The sequence below is a fragment of the Onychostruthus taczanowskii genome, unplaced genomic scaffold (assembly GCF_017590055.1).
Source record: "Onychostruthus taczanowskii isolate IOZ18803 unplaced genomic scaffold, ASM1759005v1 scaffold51, whole genome shotgun sequence".
Taxonomy (NCBI): Eukaryota; Metazoa; Chordata; class Aves; order Passeriformes; family Passeridae; genus Onychostruthus; species Onychostruthus taczanowskii.
The window spans coordinates 2,249,943-2,267,416 of NW_024502680.1; the positions used below are offsets into that span (position 1 = coordinate 2,249,943).

At 43.1% G+C, this 17,474-nt stretch overlaps 1 protein-coding gene across 1 annotated transcript; it reads left to right on the forward strand.

Annotated features, from left to right (window-relative positions):
• The first annotated feature begins 4,074 nt into the window (after positions 1-4,074).
• PARL (presenilin associated rhomboid like) lies at positions 4,075-16,682 on the forward strand. The gene is made up of 11 exons (XM_041416335.1): positions 4,075-4,196; positions 4,289-4,380; positions 4,452-4,558; positions 5,354-5,494; positions 7,975-8,023; positions 9,351-9,446; positions 10,811-10,960; positions 11,333-11,403; positions 12,746-12,847; positions 14,647-14,744; positions 16,295-16,682. The coding sequence occupies exons 1-11, from the start codon at positions 4,108-4,110 to the stop codon at positions 16,410-16,412; spliced, it is 1,113 nt and encodes a 370-aa protein (XP_041272269.1). The 5' UTR covers positions 4,075-4,107; the 3' UTR covers positions 16,413-16,682.
• Positions 16,683-17,474: the final 792 nt, after the last annotated feature.

Consider the following 17,474-nt stretch of genomic DNA (forward strand, 5'->3'; position numbering starts at 1 on the left):
CTTTTCTCTACCTTCCTGCTATATAGTAGTGTCAGCACTTTGTGAGGACCAGTTCGACCACCCAAACAAAATTTTGTACTCTTCAGGACCTTTGTCCTATTCTAAAAATCAAGGACCCAGGGCCAAAGCTCTGTCCAACTGTTGCACAAAGACCTGGCATGTCAAAAGGGAAAATTACCAGGAAATTATGTAAATTAGTTCCAAATATACTCAGCTTAACCTGGCATATAATTTGCTTTGTCAGGGCCACCGAGCTGCCCAAGCACCACTGGAGAGCAAAGCACTGCAGACACATTGCTACAACTTCCACAATGGCTGGTTTACCTAAAACCATTTATTCTAAAGAAGAAATATGCAGCTGGACACCTGTGCAGTGGATGACATTACCAAACCAAACTGTTTGTGACTGCAGGACAGACCTCCCGGGCTCATGGCCGAAGGACTGGCAGCCTGGGACAGCTCTGCGGCCGCTTTGCTGCCGCACTGCCTCCTCTCTTTGCCTTCCTCCCTCATCACCCATTCCTGACCCTGTTTGTACCACACAAACCCCATAGGACTGTCCAGATAGTACTTTATTCCAACAGCACATCCATCCCCTTTCAGCCCATCCCAGGGTCACCCCACCCTACAGGACCTGATTGTACCAGATGTCACACAGTACCATGTTTATAAGTTTGAGGTGATGGCACAGCTGATAGCAAATATCCAAAGGAGAATGACAATAAACCAAAAAGGAATAAATACACAAAGTCCAGAGCATCTTCCCTCACAAAGTACACATATAGGTTATATGCAAGTAAGAGCTATAATGTGATAAAAACAAACCCTGGGGGAGCAAAAGGATCACTGTAACAACATTAAAAACAGCACAGCCAAAATGTACGTGGTTTGAACACAGCACAGGAAGGGTTAGCAAAGAAAAATACTGAAGTAACTTAAATAAACAAATTACTCCTGATAAGGTCTTTGGAAGCAAAAATGAGTGGTAAGTGTCTAAAATGGAAAGTTTAAAACCTCTTTTACTTCTTTTTTAATTTGTTATGTAGAAAAACAGGAAAAAAAGCATTGATTACAACACTGGTTTTCATTTATATATAAATTTCTAACATCAGCAATAAATGTCTTTGAACCTACTAATCACTTCTTAGTTCAGGTAAATTCTGAGGCTGACCCATGGCCACCAGCGCAATCAGAAAGAGATAAAATGCAAATTTAAATACAGTACTAAACCACTTAGAGCAGTTTCCCACCACAGCTCACAGAGGTTTTCCCTCATCAGAATCTGACCTTGGGGTGAGAAGGCAAACTCTTTTCACTACTAGGTAAGGGGAAAAAGTAAAATAAAAAATAAAAAAGAGGAACAATGTTAATTCATTTCCTACCACTTCCAAAGAATATGACTTTGTAACTTTGTTCCTGAAGTTGTCATAACATCTTAATAAATGAATCAGTCTTATAACCACTTGCAATTATAATATGCAGATCACTCTCATCTTGCTATTAACTTTGCCTTCACATAATGAACTACAAAATAACTTGGGGCCACACGGATGTCAGCCTCCCACTAAAGCAGAGTTACAGTGTTGGGTCAGGTCACCCAAGCCTTATCCAGTCACAAGACAGGGGTCTCCAGAGCTGAATTTGCACAACATCTCCTGTGGAGTGTGTTCCTCTCACGCATGCAGAACTTTTCCTGCTGCATACGTGACTGCTGCCTCTTGTCCTCCATGTGCACCTCTGATTTTTCTGCTGCTGGATTTTGGTAGCTCTGCACTCTGCCTGGTGGCCCAGGCATGTCTGGCATTGTGTAGGTGGCTTTGCTGTCCCATGAGTATGTCCATGGCAAAACAGGCAACCAGAAGGTGCATGCAACTTCTTCAGACTCACAAGCTACTTTCAATGCAAACACCTGTTTTCTTTTCCCATTTAATTTCAAGAGGCTGGTGGTGTGTACAGTGGACTTTTCTCTGCTAACACAGCTCTCCAGCCCTGCAGAGCTTTGCTGGCATGGAGATGGCGCAGGGAAGAGCAGCACAGTGCCAGAGACCAGGCACCTTGGTGGCAGCAAGGGGACCACAGGGGCCACTGTAGCACCTGCTCAGGCATGTGTGGGTAACTACACAATCATAGAATCACCGAGGTTGGAAGGGACTTTTCAGATCATCCAGTCCAACTGTCCACCCAGCACTGCCACTGTACCCCTAAGCCACTAGACCACATCACCCAGCACCAGGTGTAGGTGCCTGTTGAGCACCTCCAGGGTGGGGACTCCACCACCTCCCTGGCAACCTGTCCTGATGTCTGACCTCCTGAACAGGGAAAAATATGTTTTAGTATTTAATCTGATTCTCCCGCCTCTCTTAAAGCCATTTCCTCTGGTCCCCTCACTGCAGACATGGCAGAAGAGACTGGCCCCATCTCACTACAGCCTCCTGCCAGGGAGCTGTACAGCGCCAGGAGGTCCCTCCTGAGCCCCTGCAGACTAAACAGCCCCGGCTCCCTCAGCCACTCCTCGTCAGACAAGTGCTCTAAACCTCTCACGAGCCTTGGTGCCCTTCGCTGGACACGCTCCAGCACCTCAATGTCCTTTTTAAAGTGAGGGGCCCAAAACCAGCGGCCCAAAACCAGGTGTGGCTTCACCCATGCCGAGTACAGGGGATGATAATTTCCCTGATCCTGCTGGCCAAACTATTCTTGATACAGATACAGGGAAGAGACTGGAAAGAGCTAGTGGGGTGGGAATCCTGTCATCCAGCAGCCCTTTGCTGGAGCATCCCAGTGGTGAAGTGAGGTAAGGTGAGGTGAGGTGGGGTGGGGTGGGGTGAAGTGGGGCAGGGCAGGGCAGAGGAGCCCGGGGAGGGAAGGTGCTGAGGTGTGGCAAGGTGATGTGGAGCCACACACGCAGCAAGGCAATGCTGAGGCAGCAGCTCCAGCCTCCACCTCGCCTCCTGGGCTGCTGCAGGCTAGGCAGAAACTGGCTCTGCCTATTCCATAAGGCTTCTAGAGAGCAGTACAATAAATCAGCCCTACAGAGAGACCTTGATAAATCAGAGGGCTGGGCAATTACCAGCTGTGTGAGGCTTAAAAAGGGAAAGTGTTGGATTCTGCACCTGGGATGGGACAACCCCAATGTGCCTACAAACTGGGGAACAAGACCCTGGAAAGAAGTGCTGTGGAAAGGGACCTGGGGGTCCTGGTCAGCAGCGAGTTGAATATGAATGAGCAGTGCCCTGGCAACCAGGAAGGCCTGCTGTGTCCTGGAGGGCAGCAGCACAGCATCGCCAGCCAGGCCAGGGTGGGGATTGTTCCCGTCTGCTGTGCTCAGAGATGGCCTCACCTTGAGTCCTGGAGGGAGTTTTGGGCACCACAATAGAAAAAAGATATTAAGCTATTCGAGAGTGTCCACAGGAGGGCCACAAGGATGGAGAAGAGCCTTGAGAAGCCATATGAGAGAAGAGGCTGAGGACACCTGGTCTGTTCAGCCTGGAAGAGACCTCATTGTGACTTCCTCATGAGGGTTAGAGGAGGGGCAGGCACAGGTGACCGGTTACAGGACCCAAGGGAACGGCCTGAAATTGTGTCAGGGCAGGTCTAGGCTGGATATTTAAAAAAAGGTTCTTCATTCGGAGGGTGGCTGGGCACTGGAATAGGTTCCCTAAGGAAGTGGCTGCATAACCACACGTAACAGAGTTCAAGGAGCATTTAGACAGCACTCAGGGGTACACGGTGGGATTCTTAGGGATGGTCCTGTGCAGAGCCAGTAGTTGGACTCGATGATCCTTGTGGGTCCCGTCCAACTCAGCATATTTGATTCTGTGAAATCACGGCAGCCCCCGGCCTCACGGCGCCAGCGCAGCCCTCCAAGGGGGGCGCGGCGGGGAAGGCGCTGCCACGCTCATCATGGCGGCAGAGCAGGCACCACCCACCCGACATGGCGGCCTCGGGGGGGCTCCCACACGGGCGCTGCCCGCTGAGCCTCGGCTGCTGCACCGGGAGCTGCGCGGGCACCCATCCAGCCGCGGTGCGGAGCGGCACAGGAGCCGCAGGGAGCCGCGCCCGCCCTTTGCCATGCGGTGACCGAGCGGCTCCCCCGCCATCGGCGGGAAGATGTCGACCGGCTGCCCCGGAAGCGCTTGGGGAGGCGCCAACATGGCGTGGCGGTGCTGGGCCCGCGCCGGGGGTCCGCGGCCGCACAGGTGCCGCCGGCACGGCAAGGGACGGGGAGGGTAAGGGAGGGAAGAGGCGGCTGGGGCGGGCGGTGCTGACGGTTCGCATGTTTCCCCCGCAGGCTGGCGCTGCTGCTGCTGCAGCCGCGGCGGGGTTTCCGCCGGGCGCGGCCGCGGCCCGAGGAGCCCCCGGCAGCCGCCACCGAGGCGCGGCCCGGCCCGCCGCCCCCGCGCCGCAGCCTCTGCCCGCCGTCACCCACCACGGCCGCCGGCCGCCCCTCGCCGCCGGCCCGCCGCCCCCGCGCCGCAGCCTCTGCCCGCCGTCACCCACCACGGCCGCCGGCCGCCCCTCGCCGCGCCGCCTGGTGAAGCCGCTCCTGTTCGCCGTAGGGGTAAGTGGCTCCTGGGCTGGGTGCTGTGCCCGGCTGGGGGGAGCGGGGCGGTAAGGAGCATATTCCATCTGTCTCGGGAATGTTTCCTCCCTGGGCTTCGCTTCTCACTCCCTCAGAGTTAACGCAAGGTTCTTGGCCAAATACTGTAGCGTTATAATGAGCTAATACAAAGTAACTTCAGCTAAATCAATGGAAATACTGTCGAAGTATCCCAGTTTCATTCCATTTCGGTGAACTTTGTAATTTCATTGACCAATTTTGTTTGTGAACCTTTTTGATAAATCTTCATCTCATGACACTGAACATCCAGTAAACCTGAGGAAATGGCCTCAAGATGCACAAGGAGAGATTTAGATTAGATGTTAGAGGGGAAAAAAAAAAGAACAAAATGGGTTGCAAAGCATTGAAACAGGCTGCCGAGAGCAGTGGTGGAGTCTCCATCCCTGAAAGTGTTCAAAAAGCACGTGGATGTACTCGAGGACATGGTGAACTCAGTGGTGGTGCTGGCTTGGACTCATGCTCTTAAAGGTGTTTTCCAGCCTTAAGGACTGTGTCATGCTGTGATTCCCGCTGGTCAGCGGTGCCACAGGTCCCGCTGCCGTGCCCGGGCTGTGCCATTAGCCCGGGCTGTGCCATTAGCCCGGGGTGCGGCGTTAGCCCGGGCTGCGGCATTAGCCCGGGATGCGGCATTAGCCCGGGATGCGGCATTAGCCCGGGATGCGGCATTAGCCCGGGATGCGCCCGGCCGGGCCCCGGGGCGGAGCGGTCACTGAGCCTTTGTCCGGTGTCGCGCAGTTCACGGGCTCGGCCTTCGGCTCCGCCGCCATCTGGCAGTATGAGTCGCTCAAGTCGCGCGTCCAGACCTACTTTGAGGAGGCTCGAGCGGACTGGATGGATAAAATGCGGCCGCAGAAGAGAGGCGAGTTCAGAAAGCAGGTACGCAGAGCCGGGCCTAGGCTGCGCGCACAGGGGCGGAGCCCTGCGGGACTGCGAGGCGCAGCTGCGTCCCGCCGGTGTCAGCATCGTTTGTGCTACAGATACTTGTCCTGGTTTTTCTGATTTGGACCTTGCAGAAATATTGGCTTCTCAAAAAATTGCAGTAGATAAGTTGACTTGCAAGGAAAACTGATAGAATTAGTCCTAGAAAACTGTAACTTGATGTTACTGAAAAAGTTATAGTGGAAAAATAGGGAAAAATACCATCTTCACCCAGAACTGCAGGAAAGAGAAGTCGGTAGTAGGAATTTGTTCATCTAAACTAGGTACCATTTTCTTTTTCACCATAAAAAAAATCTCAACAACTGTTCTTGCTTTATCTTAAGTACACTCAAAAGTGAACATGAATTCCCAGAGGACAGACCTAGATTAAATTCTCGATCTTATGCTTAAGGCTTTTCAGTTCTGTGGCTTCTGAAATGGATTTGTATTTTCAGCCTATAAACCCTTAAAAATATGAGGTTTTAGAGAGCTTTTTCACTTTAAGAGCTGACATTTCCACACAAGTACTTTTTGAGTTTGGGCAGCAAGAACAAAATAAGTGCTGCAAGATTTGTTATGAATTTAGTTGGCATCCCAAAAATATCAGTCATTAAGTTTTTAATTAAGTGTACTTAAACCTAACCTAAACATTCATGTATGTTTGCATTTGTTTCAAGGTTACTGCTAGCTTGTGATAGACTGGGCTTGATAGTCTTTCAGGTCTGCTTGTCCAAGGGAAGTAGGGCTGAGCGTGGAGCTGGAGAGGCTCGGGATCCTGGGCAGGACACACAGGAGCTGTTTTTCTAATGTGTATGGTGCACACCAGCACTGCTGTGCAAATGGGCATGTGGGATAACCCTGGTGGGCAGCAGAACTCCATGTGGCTCCTTGCTCACAGCCCCCACAAACCCCCAGTGGGCTGGGGGAAGAAGAAAAGCAAGAAAACTGGGGGGTAAAGATAAAATAATCACCAAAAAATCGTTTAGTAAGTGTGTGAAGAGAGAAGAAAGCAAGTGACGCATAGGCAGCCACTCACAATCTCCTGTGGAAAGACCAGTGCCCAAGCAGTTCATGAGAAAAATACGTTAAAGCTCCTGAAATCCTCTCTTTTGGGGAGATGCTGTTATTTGGTAGGGAATATCTCTGGTTAGTTCAGATTACCTGCTTGGTTGTGTCCCCTTCCAGCTTGTTGCAGCCTGCAGCGGCAGAGTGAGAAATGCAAAAGATCTTGATGTTGTATAAACACCATTCACCAGAATGTAGAACATTAGTGGGTTGTCAGTACTGTCTTGGTCAAAAATCTAAAACACAGAACCATGTATAAGCTGCTAGAAAGAAAATTACCTTTATCCCAGCATACTTTCTTGCTTGGTGTATATGAACTTCAAGGGAAATTATGATCAGCACTTAATATTTTAAAATAATTATGTCTTTATACTTTTGTTTTCCTTCAAAACCTGAAGGGGAAGATCTGGTGATTAGCTATCCAAAAAAGAAAACTAAACTGCCCTGTTGTTAATAGGCTTAAGCTCCCAATCCCCATCTTCAATGGGTAAGTTCTGTTTCTAAGAGTTGAGGATTCCCCCGTTGTTTCTGAGGGTATATAATCCTTGTGTTGTAGAAAAATCATGTCTGTTCTGTGTTCTTATACTGAAGAATATCCTCTGCCAGAGAATTAAACAAAAAATGCAATGAAGTTGTTACTTTGATATCAAATAGTGAATACTTTCTTTCATACAGCATCCCCTGCCTCCAACCTGCAGATAATTTTTATGACATTGTCCCCATCAATACGGTTGGAAGGTCACTGAGGTGGCAACAAAATATATGTCCAAAATGATTACAAAAGCTGAGGAAGGGAAAGGGGGGTGCAATTTGTCTGTGTGCTGACTGCACTCAAAATAAACTTTTTCAGGGGTTTTAAACTTGGAGGAGGGCTGGGTGAACTGGACGCAAGGGGGAAGGATTCCACATCTTGTGAGCCACCTCTGCAAAAGTGATCCTGGCACAAAAGTGGAATCACTCAAAGGTGGGTGGTGTGATGTTAGACAGCATTAGGGTGAGGCTTAGTCGAGGCAGGATTTATGCTAACTTTGGCTAATCTGCTAAAGTCAGCATTATGGGCTAGATCTTTGTTTAATGCAAGCAGGGTAAACCCACTGGAGTTGTGCAAAAGGATATAACCCCATGCTTTTTGGAAAAAGTCTTCATCCTTATTGTGGTATTTTATGAAAAGGAGGGTAGATAGCTGTTCTTCAGTAAGGAAATGTCAACTTGAAGAGCTAAAGCAATCAGAAGTAAAAAAACTTTGAAACTGATTGACTTCACAGATTTCAAACAAATGCTTTCCATTCTTAAAAACGTATAAGCTTTACATGGCTGTTTTTGAAATTGCAAGTGCTTCATGGTGGCATTGATGGAGAACAATTCTGTTCCAGGTTAACAGCTGGTGGAATAACCTGACTGAGGGTCAGCGGACTGTGACAGGTTTGTGTTAGCTTACAAGTATTAGGCATTCACAGGAAGAGAAATATGGCAAACAGGTACAGTATATTAAAACAGATGGCTTTCATACCATGTTTAGGTTGTTGGGCACAAAGCATGTGTAAATTTACACCTGCACATACACTATTTCTGCTACCATTCCTTCTCACAAACTATTTTTTGTATGCCTTAAAAAAGTTCCTGTGCATCTGTGTGAGAGAGTGTGGAGGATTAAGTAGAATCCTCCCCCAGCAATATTTTGCTTATGAATTATGAAAAACAGCAAATGCTTTTAGAAGAAATAGGTGGATATATTCCACTGAAATGTGGGAATTAAAAATTCCCTAATAGTTACATACTTGCAGTATGACATATGAAAAGTAGCAAAAAATTAACCTTTGAGCTTTCCTTTGGTTATAATGTAGTTTTGATTGGTTAGCCTAGTGCCAGCTGAAATCCCTGAGATAAATGTAATGTGTGAAACAAAATTGATGAGAACTTGATTCAAATCCAATAGCTGAGCCCTATCTCCTGCTACATATTTTACATTAAATATTTTCTGAATCTGTATTAGCAGGTTGTTAGTGTAAGGTTACTTAAATGCCATTTAACAGTTATTTTCACCATTTTAAGTACCTAAATGCTTGGATATAAATAGAGAAGGCATTTTAAACAAGAAATAATACATTTTCATTATGTTTCAAATAATTTGCACTCCTACTGAAAGCAGAGTGAGATAGCAATAACATCTGTGAAGTAAAAAGCTGTGCATTTGCTGTCTCCCAAAGGTCACAAAGCCCATTCAACTTTGCAATTTTCTTAAAACCAAAACTCCCCCCCAGAAATGGACAGGATATGTACTGTGTATTTGTGTGGCTCCCCCAGTCTTCTCCTGTTCTGCAGTTAAATGCAGCTGTGCAGTAGCTCAGTGGCATTTGGAAATAAATAGCAAGAGGGGCAGGAAATGGGACCTCTGAGATGGCTCCTGTTTCATTGATTCTGCAATAGAATATAGCAGTTTGAAACCATAGCTTGAACCTTCTCAGCACACATCTTTGTGGACTGTTGGATTCATTACACTCTGTGTTAGAACAGTTGCAATTAAATGTCATATTTCTGAAAGATTTCCACTATATAAATGAAGCTTCCAGTATTTTTCCTTGCTTTTTCTAGACTGTGTACAGAGTAAGAAGTGGATATTGCTTTTAATGGAATTGTGAAGAAAAAGTACAATTCTACAAGCTGTCTTTTTAAATACTTGCTTTCAGTAAGCATTATGGTTTGTTACATTTGTAATTTGCTTTTATACTTTCTTTTCCCCTCTTGATAGGTATTATAGCTGCAAATGTCTTTGTATTCTGTTTGTGGAGACTGCCTGGCATGCGACGGATTATGTTTACATATTTCACCTCAAATCCATCCTCCAGTAAGTGAACAATAATTCGGGTAGCTTTCCTACACAGAGATGTAATAAAACCTCTGGTGATGCTGCAGAAGGCTCAGGTGGCATGTGGCTTACTTGGAGCTCCATCACCCACAAGCAATCTCAGTCATGCTCAAACACATTATTCTGTCTAGGCAGGAAATGGTTTGAGGGGAAGAATGTTAGGAGTAATGGATCTGATTTTTTTAAAACAAACACAACTGGTGCTTTTCTAAATATTGTGACATCAGAACAGTTGCCTGCTACCTGGCTTTTTCCTGCATGCAGTGGGATGCAGCAGCTCCTGCCTGAATAAAGGTGAGAGGTGCTTTTCCCAGTGACATCAGCCAAACTGCTTTCTTGGACAGAATGCAAATCGAGCCACTCAGTGAAAGAGGAAAATAAGCTGTACTACATAATGCCATTCATAAACTAGACTCAAATGTGATTATTTCCTCCCTTTAATGATCTGTGGGATGCAGATAGAACCATCATCAGTCATGTGCATGTATCTTTTCATCAGTAGACAAGGATTAGTCTGTAGGTTGTGTACAGAGTCCTTGCTTCAAAGCTGTGCTTTCAATCACATTAAGAAAACCCAAGCATCAACTTGGCTTTCACTGTGTATGAAATGTGCTGAAGATATTAACATAGGAAAAAATGTAGTAATATTTAATGGCAGAAAAATGGGGTTTCATTTCTACAGCAGAGAAAATAATTAAAAGGACAAGAAGACAAACATGTTCGGAAGGTGCTTCCTTCTACCTCTTAATTTCTGCTGAAAAAGTGGAAACTCAACCAGTTCCCCCACACACTCCAAAGCTAAATATATCTGCTACCCAAATCTGAGCATGTCACCCCAAACACTCCTATTTTATATAATGTTGACCTTCAAACCTGCTAATTGGCTTGTTTGCATTTTCAAAGCTGCCATTTCAGTGAGGAGAGCTAGTTTCCTTTTTTTTTTCAGAAAAGAAAACTGTTTTTTCTGAATTCTTCTTTGTTGCAAATTCATTTTATGTGGCTGCTCATGTATTAAAAATCCTTCACCATATACATATATAAATGAAATACCTTTTTTCTTTTTCAAAGCATAGGACATGTGTCATAATGTTTTCTATGAAACAATCCCCAATAGGTAACTAAGACTGTTATTACAGCTTGCATATTTTTGGGGTACATGTTCTACCTTTCCAAAAGGCATTGCTTGGAATTTGAAATTTTTTCATTGCTGGGTTTATTTCCTAGCTTGTATTTGAGAATCTAGGCATAATTATCCTATAGTGTCTCTTGATACATTTCTAGTCTACGTGACGTGTTGCAAATTAAAATACTGACTTCATGTGCATTGCTTTTTTCTTTTGTAGGAGCCCTGTGTTCTCCCATGCTGCTCTCTACGTTTAGTCACTTCTCTCTCTTCCACATGGCAGCAAATATGTATGTTCTGTGGAGCTTTTCCAGCAGCATTGTCTCTCTTCTGGGCTGTGAGCAGTTCATTGCAGTGTATCTTTCTGCTGGTAATGTTAAATATATATATTTACAACACTTAAAAAATATAAATATGTGTTCATACAAATAAACTATGTGCTTGGTTAATAGATACATGATGACAGATGGCCATTTTTCAGTCCCACACATTGCTTTATACTAAAGGCAGTACTACTTTGCTGTCATACAGATTTTTGGTAGGTTTAAGATACTGGGCTTTTAAATATGATAAAACCGTATCTGGTTTTAATTTCTGCTTTACTACCAAAATAAAATAGTTGTTCATACAGTCTCTATATTAACAGAGGAATTTTTGTGACCAAAGATGACAGTTAATTTGTACTTTCTGATGCTGGTCTGCATTGCTGCCATCGTTTCCAGTAGTAATTTCTCTTTTTCAGGGGTTATCTCCACTTTTGTCAGTTATGTTGCAAAAATCGCCACGGGAAGGTTTGAACCATCCCTTGGAGCTGTAAGTATCTTGGAATATGAGAGACTGATCATGATCTTTGAAGCCAATTTGAAACCCTGCTATATTCTTTCACCTCTTTAAAAGCCAAGAGTATATTTGGGGTAATGGAAACTAAAAAGGTTTACCACAATCAAGTAACCAGGTACGAACTGGTTCTCCTGTGCAACAACTTGCCTGTTCTTCAGATGTATTACCTCTGCTGCAGCAGCTGCCCAGAACTAACACCACTGAATGCTGAGGGTTGTAAATGAGTCCTGAACAGCAGGAGCTCTTGTCCCTGAGCAGATCAGTTATGTAACTTTTTATTGCAAAAACGGTATTTTGTAATTGTGTAGCAGTCTTCTCTAATTAAAAATAGAATACTTTGGAAAGAGATAATGTAATCAGACAATCAGACTCAGCATGTGATCCCAGTGGAAGTTGTAGGGCATGCTGTGCAGGAAGGGCAGCACTCCTGCCAAAAGTCTCACCCAATGAACAATATGAGGCAGGCTGAAGAGCTTCTTTAGCTGCCAGTTCTTTCCAAGGGTTTTTAGTAGTAGAATGTTTTAAAACACTTAACTTGCATTAAATTTGAGGTTAACCTAGGCATTTGCCAGGTTTTAAAGGCTTAACTTACTATACTAAATAATTTTGATAAAAGCCCAAAGTCAGATTCTCAGTATTCTGTTAGAATGAAAAAAACTGTTTAGCTGTGCTGAAGTTAGAACTTTGGGAAATGCTATATGTGTATTGTTCCTTTGTCTTATGAATTAATTACACCTGGAGCAAGTTACTTTCTCTTAGTCTTACTGATCTGAACTTGGTGAAATTACCACACATTGCATTAGTTTACTGCATTCAGAGCCTTTCCATTGAGATTGTTTCAGGGATACAAAACCCCATGGTCAGTTTAGTACAGTCCAGGGAATTACTTGTTTCCTTGACAAAAGGTTTTTGTTCCTGTCCATCTGTTACTTTCCTTGGTTTTGTACAAGCTTCAGAGTGTTTAGCTTCTTCATATGTCTATGGTCGATTGATACATATAGAATTTCTAGGGCTTACTTGGGAAAAAGCACATTTCCAGAAATCATTATCTTAAATTCAGGAGTATGTATTTCTTAATTATATAAGAGGATTTGAAGGATGTTTTTTCCTCAGGATTTATAATTCTAGATATTGAAATTAAATAGTGGTGTCTTGTTTTATTTTTATTTAGAACTTTTTTGTGGTGCTTTGAGTTTTACCACAGGGCTGCATTTGAAAATAACAGCTAAAAGGAAAACAGGTTCACATTCAAAAAAATGTATTATCCCTTATGTAACATGTTAGCTTGCTTTGATGTATTTTCCTGTATTTCCAGTCAGGAGCTATAATGACTGTCCTTGCAGCCGTGTGTACGAAGATGCCAGAAGCAAAACTGGCCATCATACTTCTTCCCATGTTCACATTTACAGCAGGAAGTGTAAGTGCCTTTGAACTTCAAAGAAATGCTACTCTCAAAACATTTTCCCCCTACCTCTGCAGTGTCTGAGCATCTGTCCTCTTCCTCTGTGTTTCTAAGCAGTTACATTTATTTGGAAAGAGAAGAGGGGCCACGGAAGTCCCAGGGATCGATTCTGAATTGTTGCAGCCTAGCAGAGTCGTTACAGCAGAGGGTGGTGAATTCAGAATTATCCTAAATTCCATCCTCCGAGGGTCTGTTTCAGATCTAATCCAAAAAAGTGAAAGAATCTGGGAGGGAGTCAGGTTCACCTGTCTGAGGAAACCTACATACACATCCTCTTCTTTCTGATGGGTGGTATTTTTATAGCAGCACTTGAAACAGGCTGATATAAAACTGGTACATGGTCTTTAAAGAAAAATGTATCAAGATGAGAAACACAGAATTTCACTTTTCAAGATTACATTCCAGCCCTGGAGGAACATTTGCTTTCTCTTTTGCATATCATCTTTTGATACTTTTAGGAACACTCTTGGAATTAGAAGTAGGCTACTAAGACTTGTCTTCATGTGTAGTACTAGGACTCCTTTTTTTTTTGTTTCATTAAGTTCTTTTATGCACCACCACTGCCACATTTAAGAAAAGCTTCTCATGTATATCTCAACTTGCTTTAATAAGTTAATCATGTTTGGTCCTACTTAAAGGTGTTTTACTGCTTAAAGCAGTTAAGCCAGGTCATTCTAAGATCATGAGATTTAATACTCTTTATAAGTGAAGCTTATAGATTTCAACAAGCATTCTTAGATGTAGTCTTCATGTTTTTCTTTGCACTTCTGCTTGGGTTTACCTGGGGTTTTTTGCATGCTACCTTTTAACTGCATCTTTCTTTTAAAAGATGGCCAGGGTGGAAATATAGGCAGAGCCACTGAGAGCATTGTCATGAGCAAGTGCTCACTGCAAAACAGGAGCAGGATCAGCTACTGCAGTAGAAACACTGGAATGATTTTGGCCCAACTGTATAATTGTTTATCTAAACTTCACGGACTCCTTTAATCTACCTTACCTACACTGTAATGGGCTTTCAAATTAAACAAGCCAGTGTAGCAATGGAGCTTCTATTCTAACACCTATGCTTAAGGAAAGAAATCCTGCCTAAAGTACCATTTAATCCTAGCATTAAATCTGTCAGTCTTTATGAAGTGAGGCATTTAGTAAAGTCTTGTGTATTGACAGTTATGGTGCCTTGTGTCTCCTGGAGATGATACACCAGCAGCTTGTGCTGCTCTGCTGTGGAGTTGTTCACTGCCATCCTGATTTTCTGCCTTCCAACAAATGTTTATATCAGATAAGATAACAGGGATGCTGCCCCATATGTTCCATCCACTAGAAGGTAGTGGTTCAGGAGCACAGATCCACATAAATCTAAGCTACATCAGAATTAGAGAATGAGAATGTTGCAGCTACATATTTTGTGGTGTCTTTTATAGCATGTACTCTTTCAAGTAATTTTTGTTTCCTCCTGACCCAAGTTTGATATTTGTAGCTTTAGAAACGAAGACTGGAAGAGACTGAGTGTTCAAAAAGGACACATTCCCACCCTGCATTCTGTAGCTGCTCACATCTGTATTTTGACAGCACAATACAGCTGGGGGCTGAGTCTCTTGTTTTAAAACAATGTTTTACAGTAATTTCTTCGATATAAAATCTATAGGATGTTTTTTGATTCTGAATTTTTGCTCTGTGCTAGAATAAAAAACTGTTATAATTGGCTGTTTTATGCTGTGACTGATCCTGTCCATTTCATGTTCTCTCGTTTCTAGGCTTTAAAAGCCATAATTGCATTTGACACTGCAGGGCTTGCTTTAGGCTGGAGACTTTTTGACCATGCTGCACACCTTGGGGGAGCTCTCTTTGGAATGTAAGTCTGTATTTGTTAACTCTATTTTGTATTTAAATTAATCCTGTATTTTTCTCTCCTCCTATATTGCTGAAGTGTGGGGTTTTTTCTGTAAAGTTGTCTTAACTAGCAGTGAGTACAACTCACTGTTACCCTTTTAGTGCTGTAACATTTTATGAAAAACATTGTTAACTGATGAACTGAAAGAATTGAGCTGAACTGCCTTAGAACCATGGATTTAATGTCAGGTGGTCCTGTAAACCTGGGCTGGCTCTTTCTGTCCTGCACTTGCCAGCACATTGAAGAGGGTCACAGGGCAGAAAAGATTCCCACAAAACACAGAATGGACAAATTAAAATAACTTTAAAGAGCTAAAAAAATGTCTTTGTGTCCATATTTTCCCTCTAATTGCCAATTTACAGAGAGCTACAGAGTTAATAAAAGCTCAGGCCAAATTCCTTTGAGCGGCCTCTAGTGCAGATTTCTCAGTGTTGCTGTATTGCCTTTGTGGGGACCCTTCCTAATTAGTAAGAACTACTAGAAACAAGTTTGTAGGAAACAGTTCTGTATTGTTCCATGTTTGAACTACATTGAATTTTTCCCCTTCTACCCAACTGCACACCTATTGCTAAGTGCATTTTTTAATATTTTATGTGGGCATTTGAAAAGGCTGCCTGAGATTTCACTAGGCCAGACTTAAAGGCAAACCAGCTTGTACACTGGTTTGTAAAATGTTTTCCTATTTCTTGGCTTTGGTGTCAGTAAGCTCTGTGCTGTACAGTCTCCTTTTCTCCCTGTCTCTGGTATCACAAATGCATCTGATGTAGTCTTGCTGATTCCTAACTGCTTTCTGTCCTGATGGATCTGAATCAGCTTGTTCATTGTGATGAAGGAACAATCTGCATTGGTAAGGCAGATTCACATATGAAAAGAGGATAGTTGCAGTAAAAATGGTCCAGACAGCAAGTTTCTTGTGTCCTCACCTACATATGTTTTACCTGTTTGTTCTACTCAGTGATGATTTTGGTCACTTCATCCTAAAAGAGAAAGGGCCTTATTTAGGACCTATGTTGAATGGCCAAAGTATTTTCTATACATTGCCTCCCACTTTGGAAAGCAGCTGTATGATTTAAAGGGATGGCCAGTTCACTGGCTGCTGGCTCACAGAAAAGTGCTTTTGTTCCTCAGGATTCAGGTGTGGCGTTGGGCTTGGGAGAGAACCTTCAACCTCTTTTCATGTGGTTGCTTCCCCTCGTGCCTCTGCACCATAACCTCCATTGCTTAATCACTTATGTTGATATTCATATTATTAGCATATATAATTGTCTGTGAATATAAACAAAGCTAGAACACTTTGATAGATTAATCTTCAGGTGCATATAGATAAAAATTCATTTTGAATGGAACATGGTTCATTATGTTGTTCATGGTTCATGTATGGGGCAGTTGTATTTATATAGCAGAAGAAAGACCACTTTTCCTTGGTGTTGTCAGCAAGGATCAGCTCAAGGAACAGAACTGTTTTAACAGTCTTTTAAATGGAGATCATTTTTTATGACTTTCTTTCCCAGGTGGTACGTGACTTATGGCCACGAGCTCATATGGAAGAACAGAGAACCACTGGTGAAAGCTTGGCATGAAATGAGGACAAAGAACACAGGAAAGGGAGGAGGTGGAAGATCTAACTGATTCTAATCCTAGAGATTCCTTGTGCCCAAGTGGTATCTTACTTGAAGACATGGGATTGAATTGGTTTTGAAGGTTTTTTTTTGCTACTCCACATTAAGCCTCTAAGGAGCTGAAGTTTCTAATGTAACAAAATTATGTTACAAAAATTCATATCCATAGAAAATGAACTTTGACAAAGGTGGAACAATAAAGGTTTTTATTCTATTGCTTTCTGAGGTAACAGTCTGCATTACCTTTTTAAAGGTGGAATAAAACATGTTTTTCAATTAAGTGACCTAAATCTCTGTTTAAAAAAAAATGGAGTGCAACTGGTTAATACTTAGGAAGATAAACATTTTCAGAACTGAGGAAGTTAATGGATCACACACACTCCTAATGTCTGCCAGACAATACAAGGTGCTTTTCTAGAAGGGAAAGTGGGACTCAAATAAGGCTAATATGGTAAAGTTCAGTGGTTTTTATTGTTGAAATTATTGGATGAAGTGAGGCAATGGTCTTGTTTGATTTGAAACTTGAAATATGTGAAGCAATACTGGATTGTTTGCCAAGGCTTATGTACTGGTTTAATGGTCCAGCTTTGTCACCTGTGGCTTATTCAACTTGTGGTTTTCATTTCTGTTGAGTTCCAACAAGATTTTAGATCTTATTAGATTTTACTACAATGATATATCCTTTTCATAATTACGTGCAGGGGAAGAATCACATACTGTGGTTTTTGATATTCTGCCATGAGTTACACTCCTTTATGTGTTCTTTCACTACATTGATTTGGGGGTGGGGTAGAGGGATATTCTTTAAGCTGTGCTGTATTGTTACTTTTCTTTAAGGTTTTTTTAAGAATTTTAAACCTGTAACATCTGGTTCAGAATCTGCCAGTTTTAGAAAATAAGCAGTTTCAGCAAAAATAGATGAGGTGCCTGAGATCAGCAACGCTGTAAACAGAAGTAACTACTAAAGTAAGCCTGAGGGTAGTACCATGACCAATATTCCTATTTTACAAGTAAAATAGGGATTTGGGATGTGCTGCTACTCTGTGCCTGTCCTGCAAGGATGGTACTGAAC

Coding starts and splice junctions, on each gene's coding strand:
- PARL (XM_041416335.1), top strand. CDS start 4,108: ATGTCGACCGGCTGCCCCGGAAGCGCTTGGGGAGGCGCCAACATGGCG. Junction 10,961..11,332: donor TGCAGTGTATCTTTCTGCTG/GTAATGTTAAAT, acceptor TCTCTTTTTCAG/GGGTTATCTCCACTTTTGTC. Junction 14,745..16,294: donor GGGGGAGCTCTCTTTGGAAT/GTAAGTCTGTAT, acceptor TTTCTTTCCCAG/GTGGTACGTGACTTATGGCC.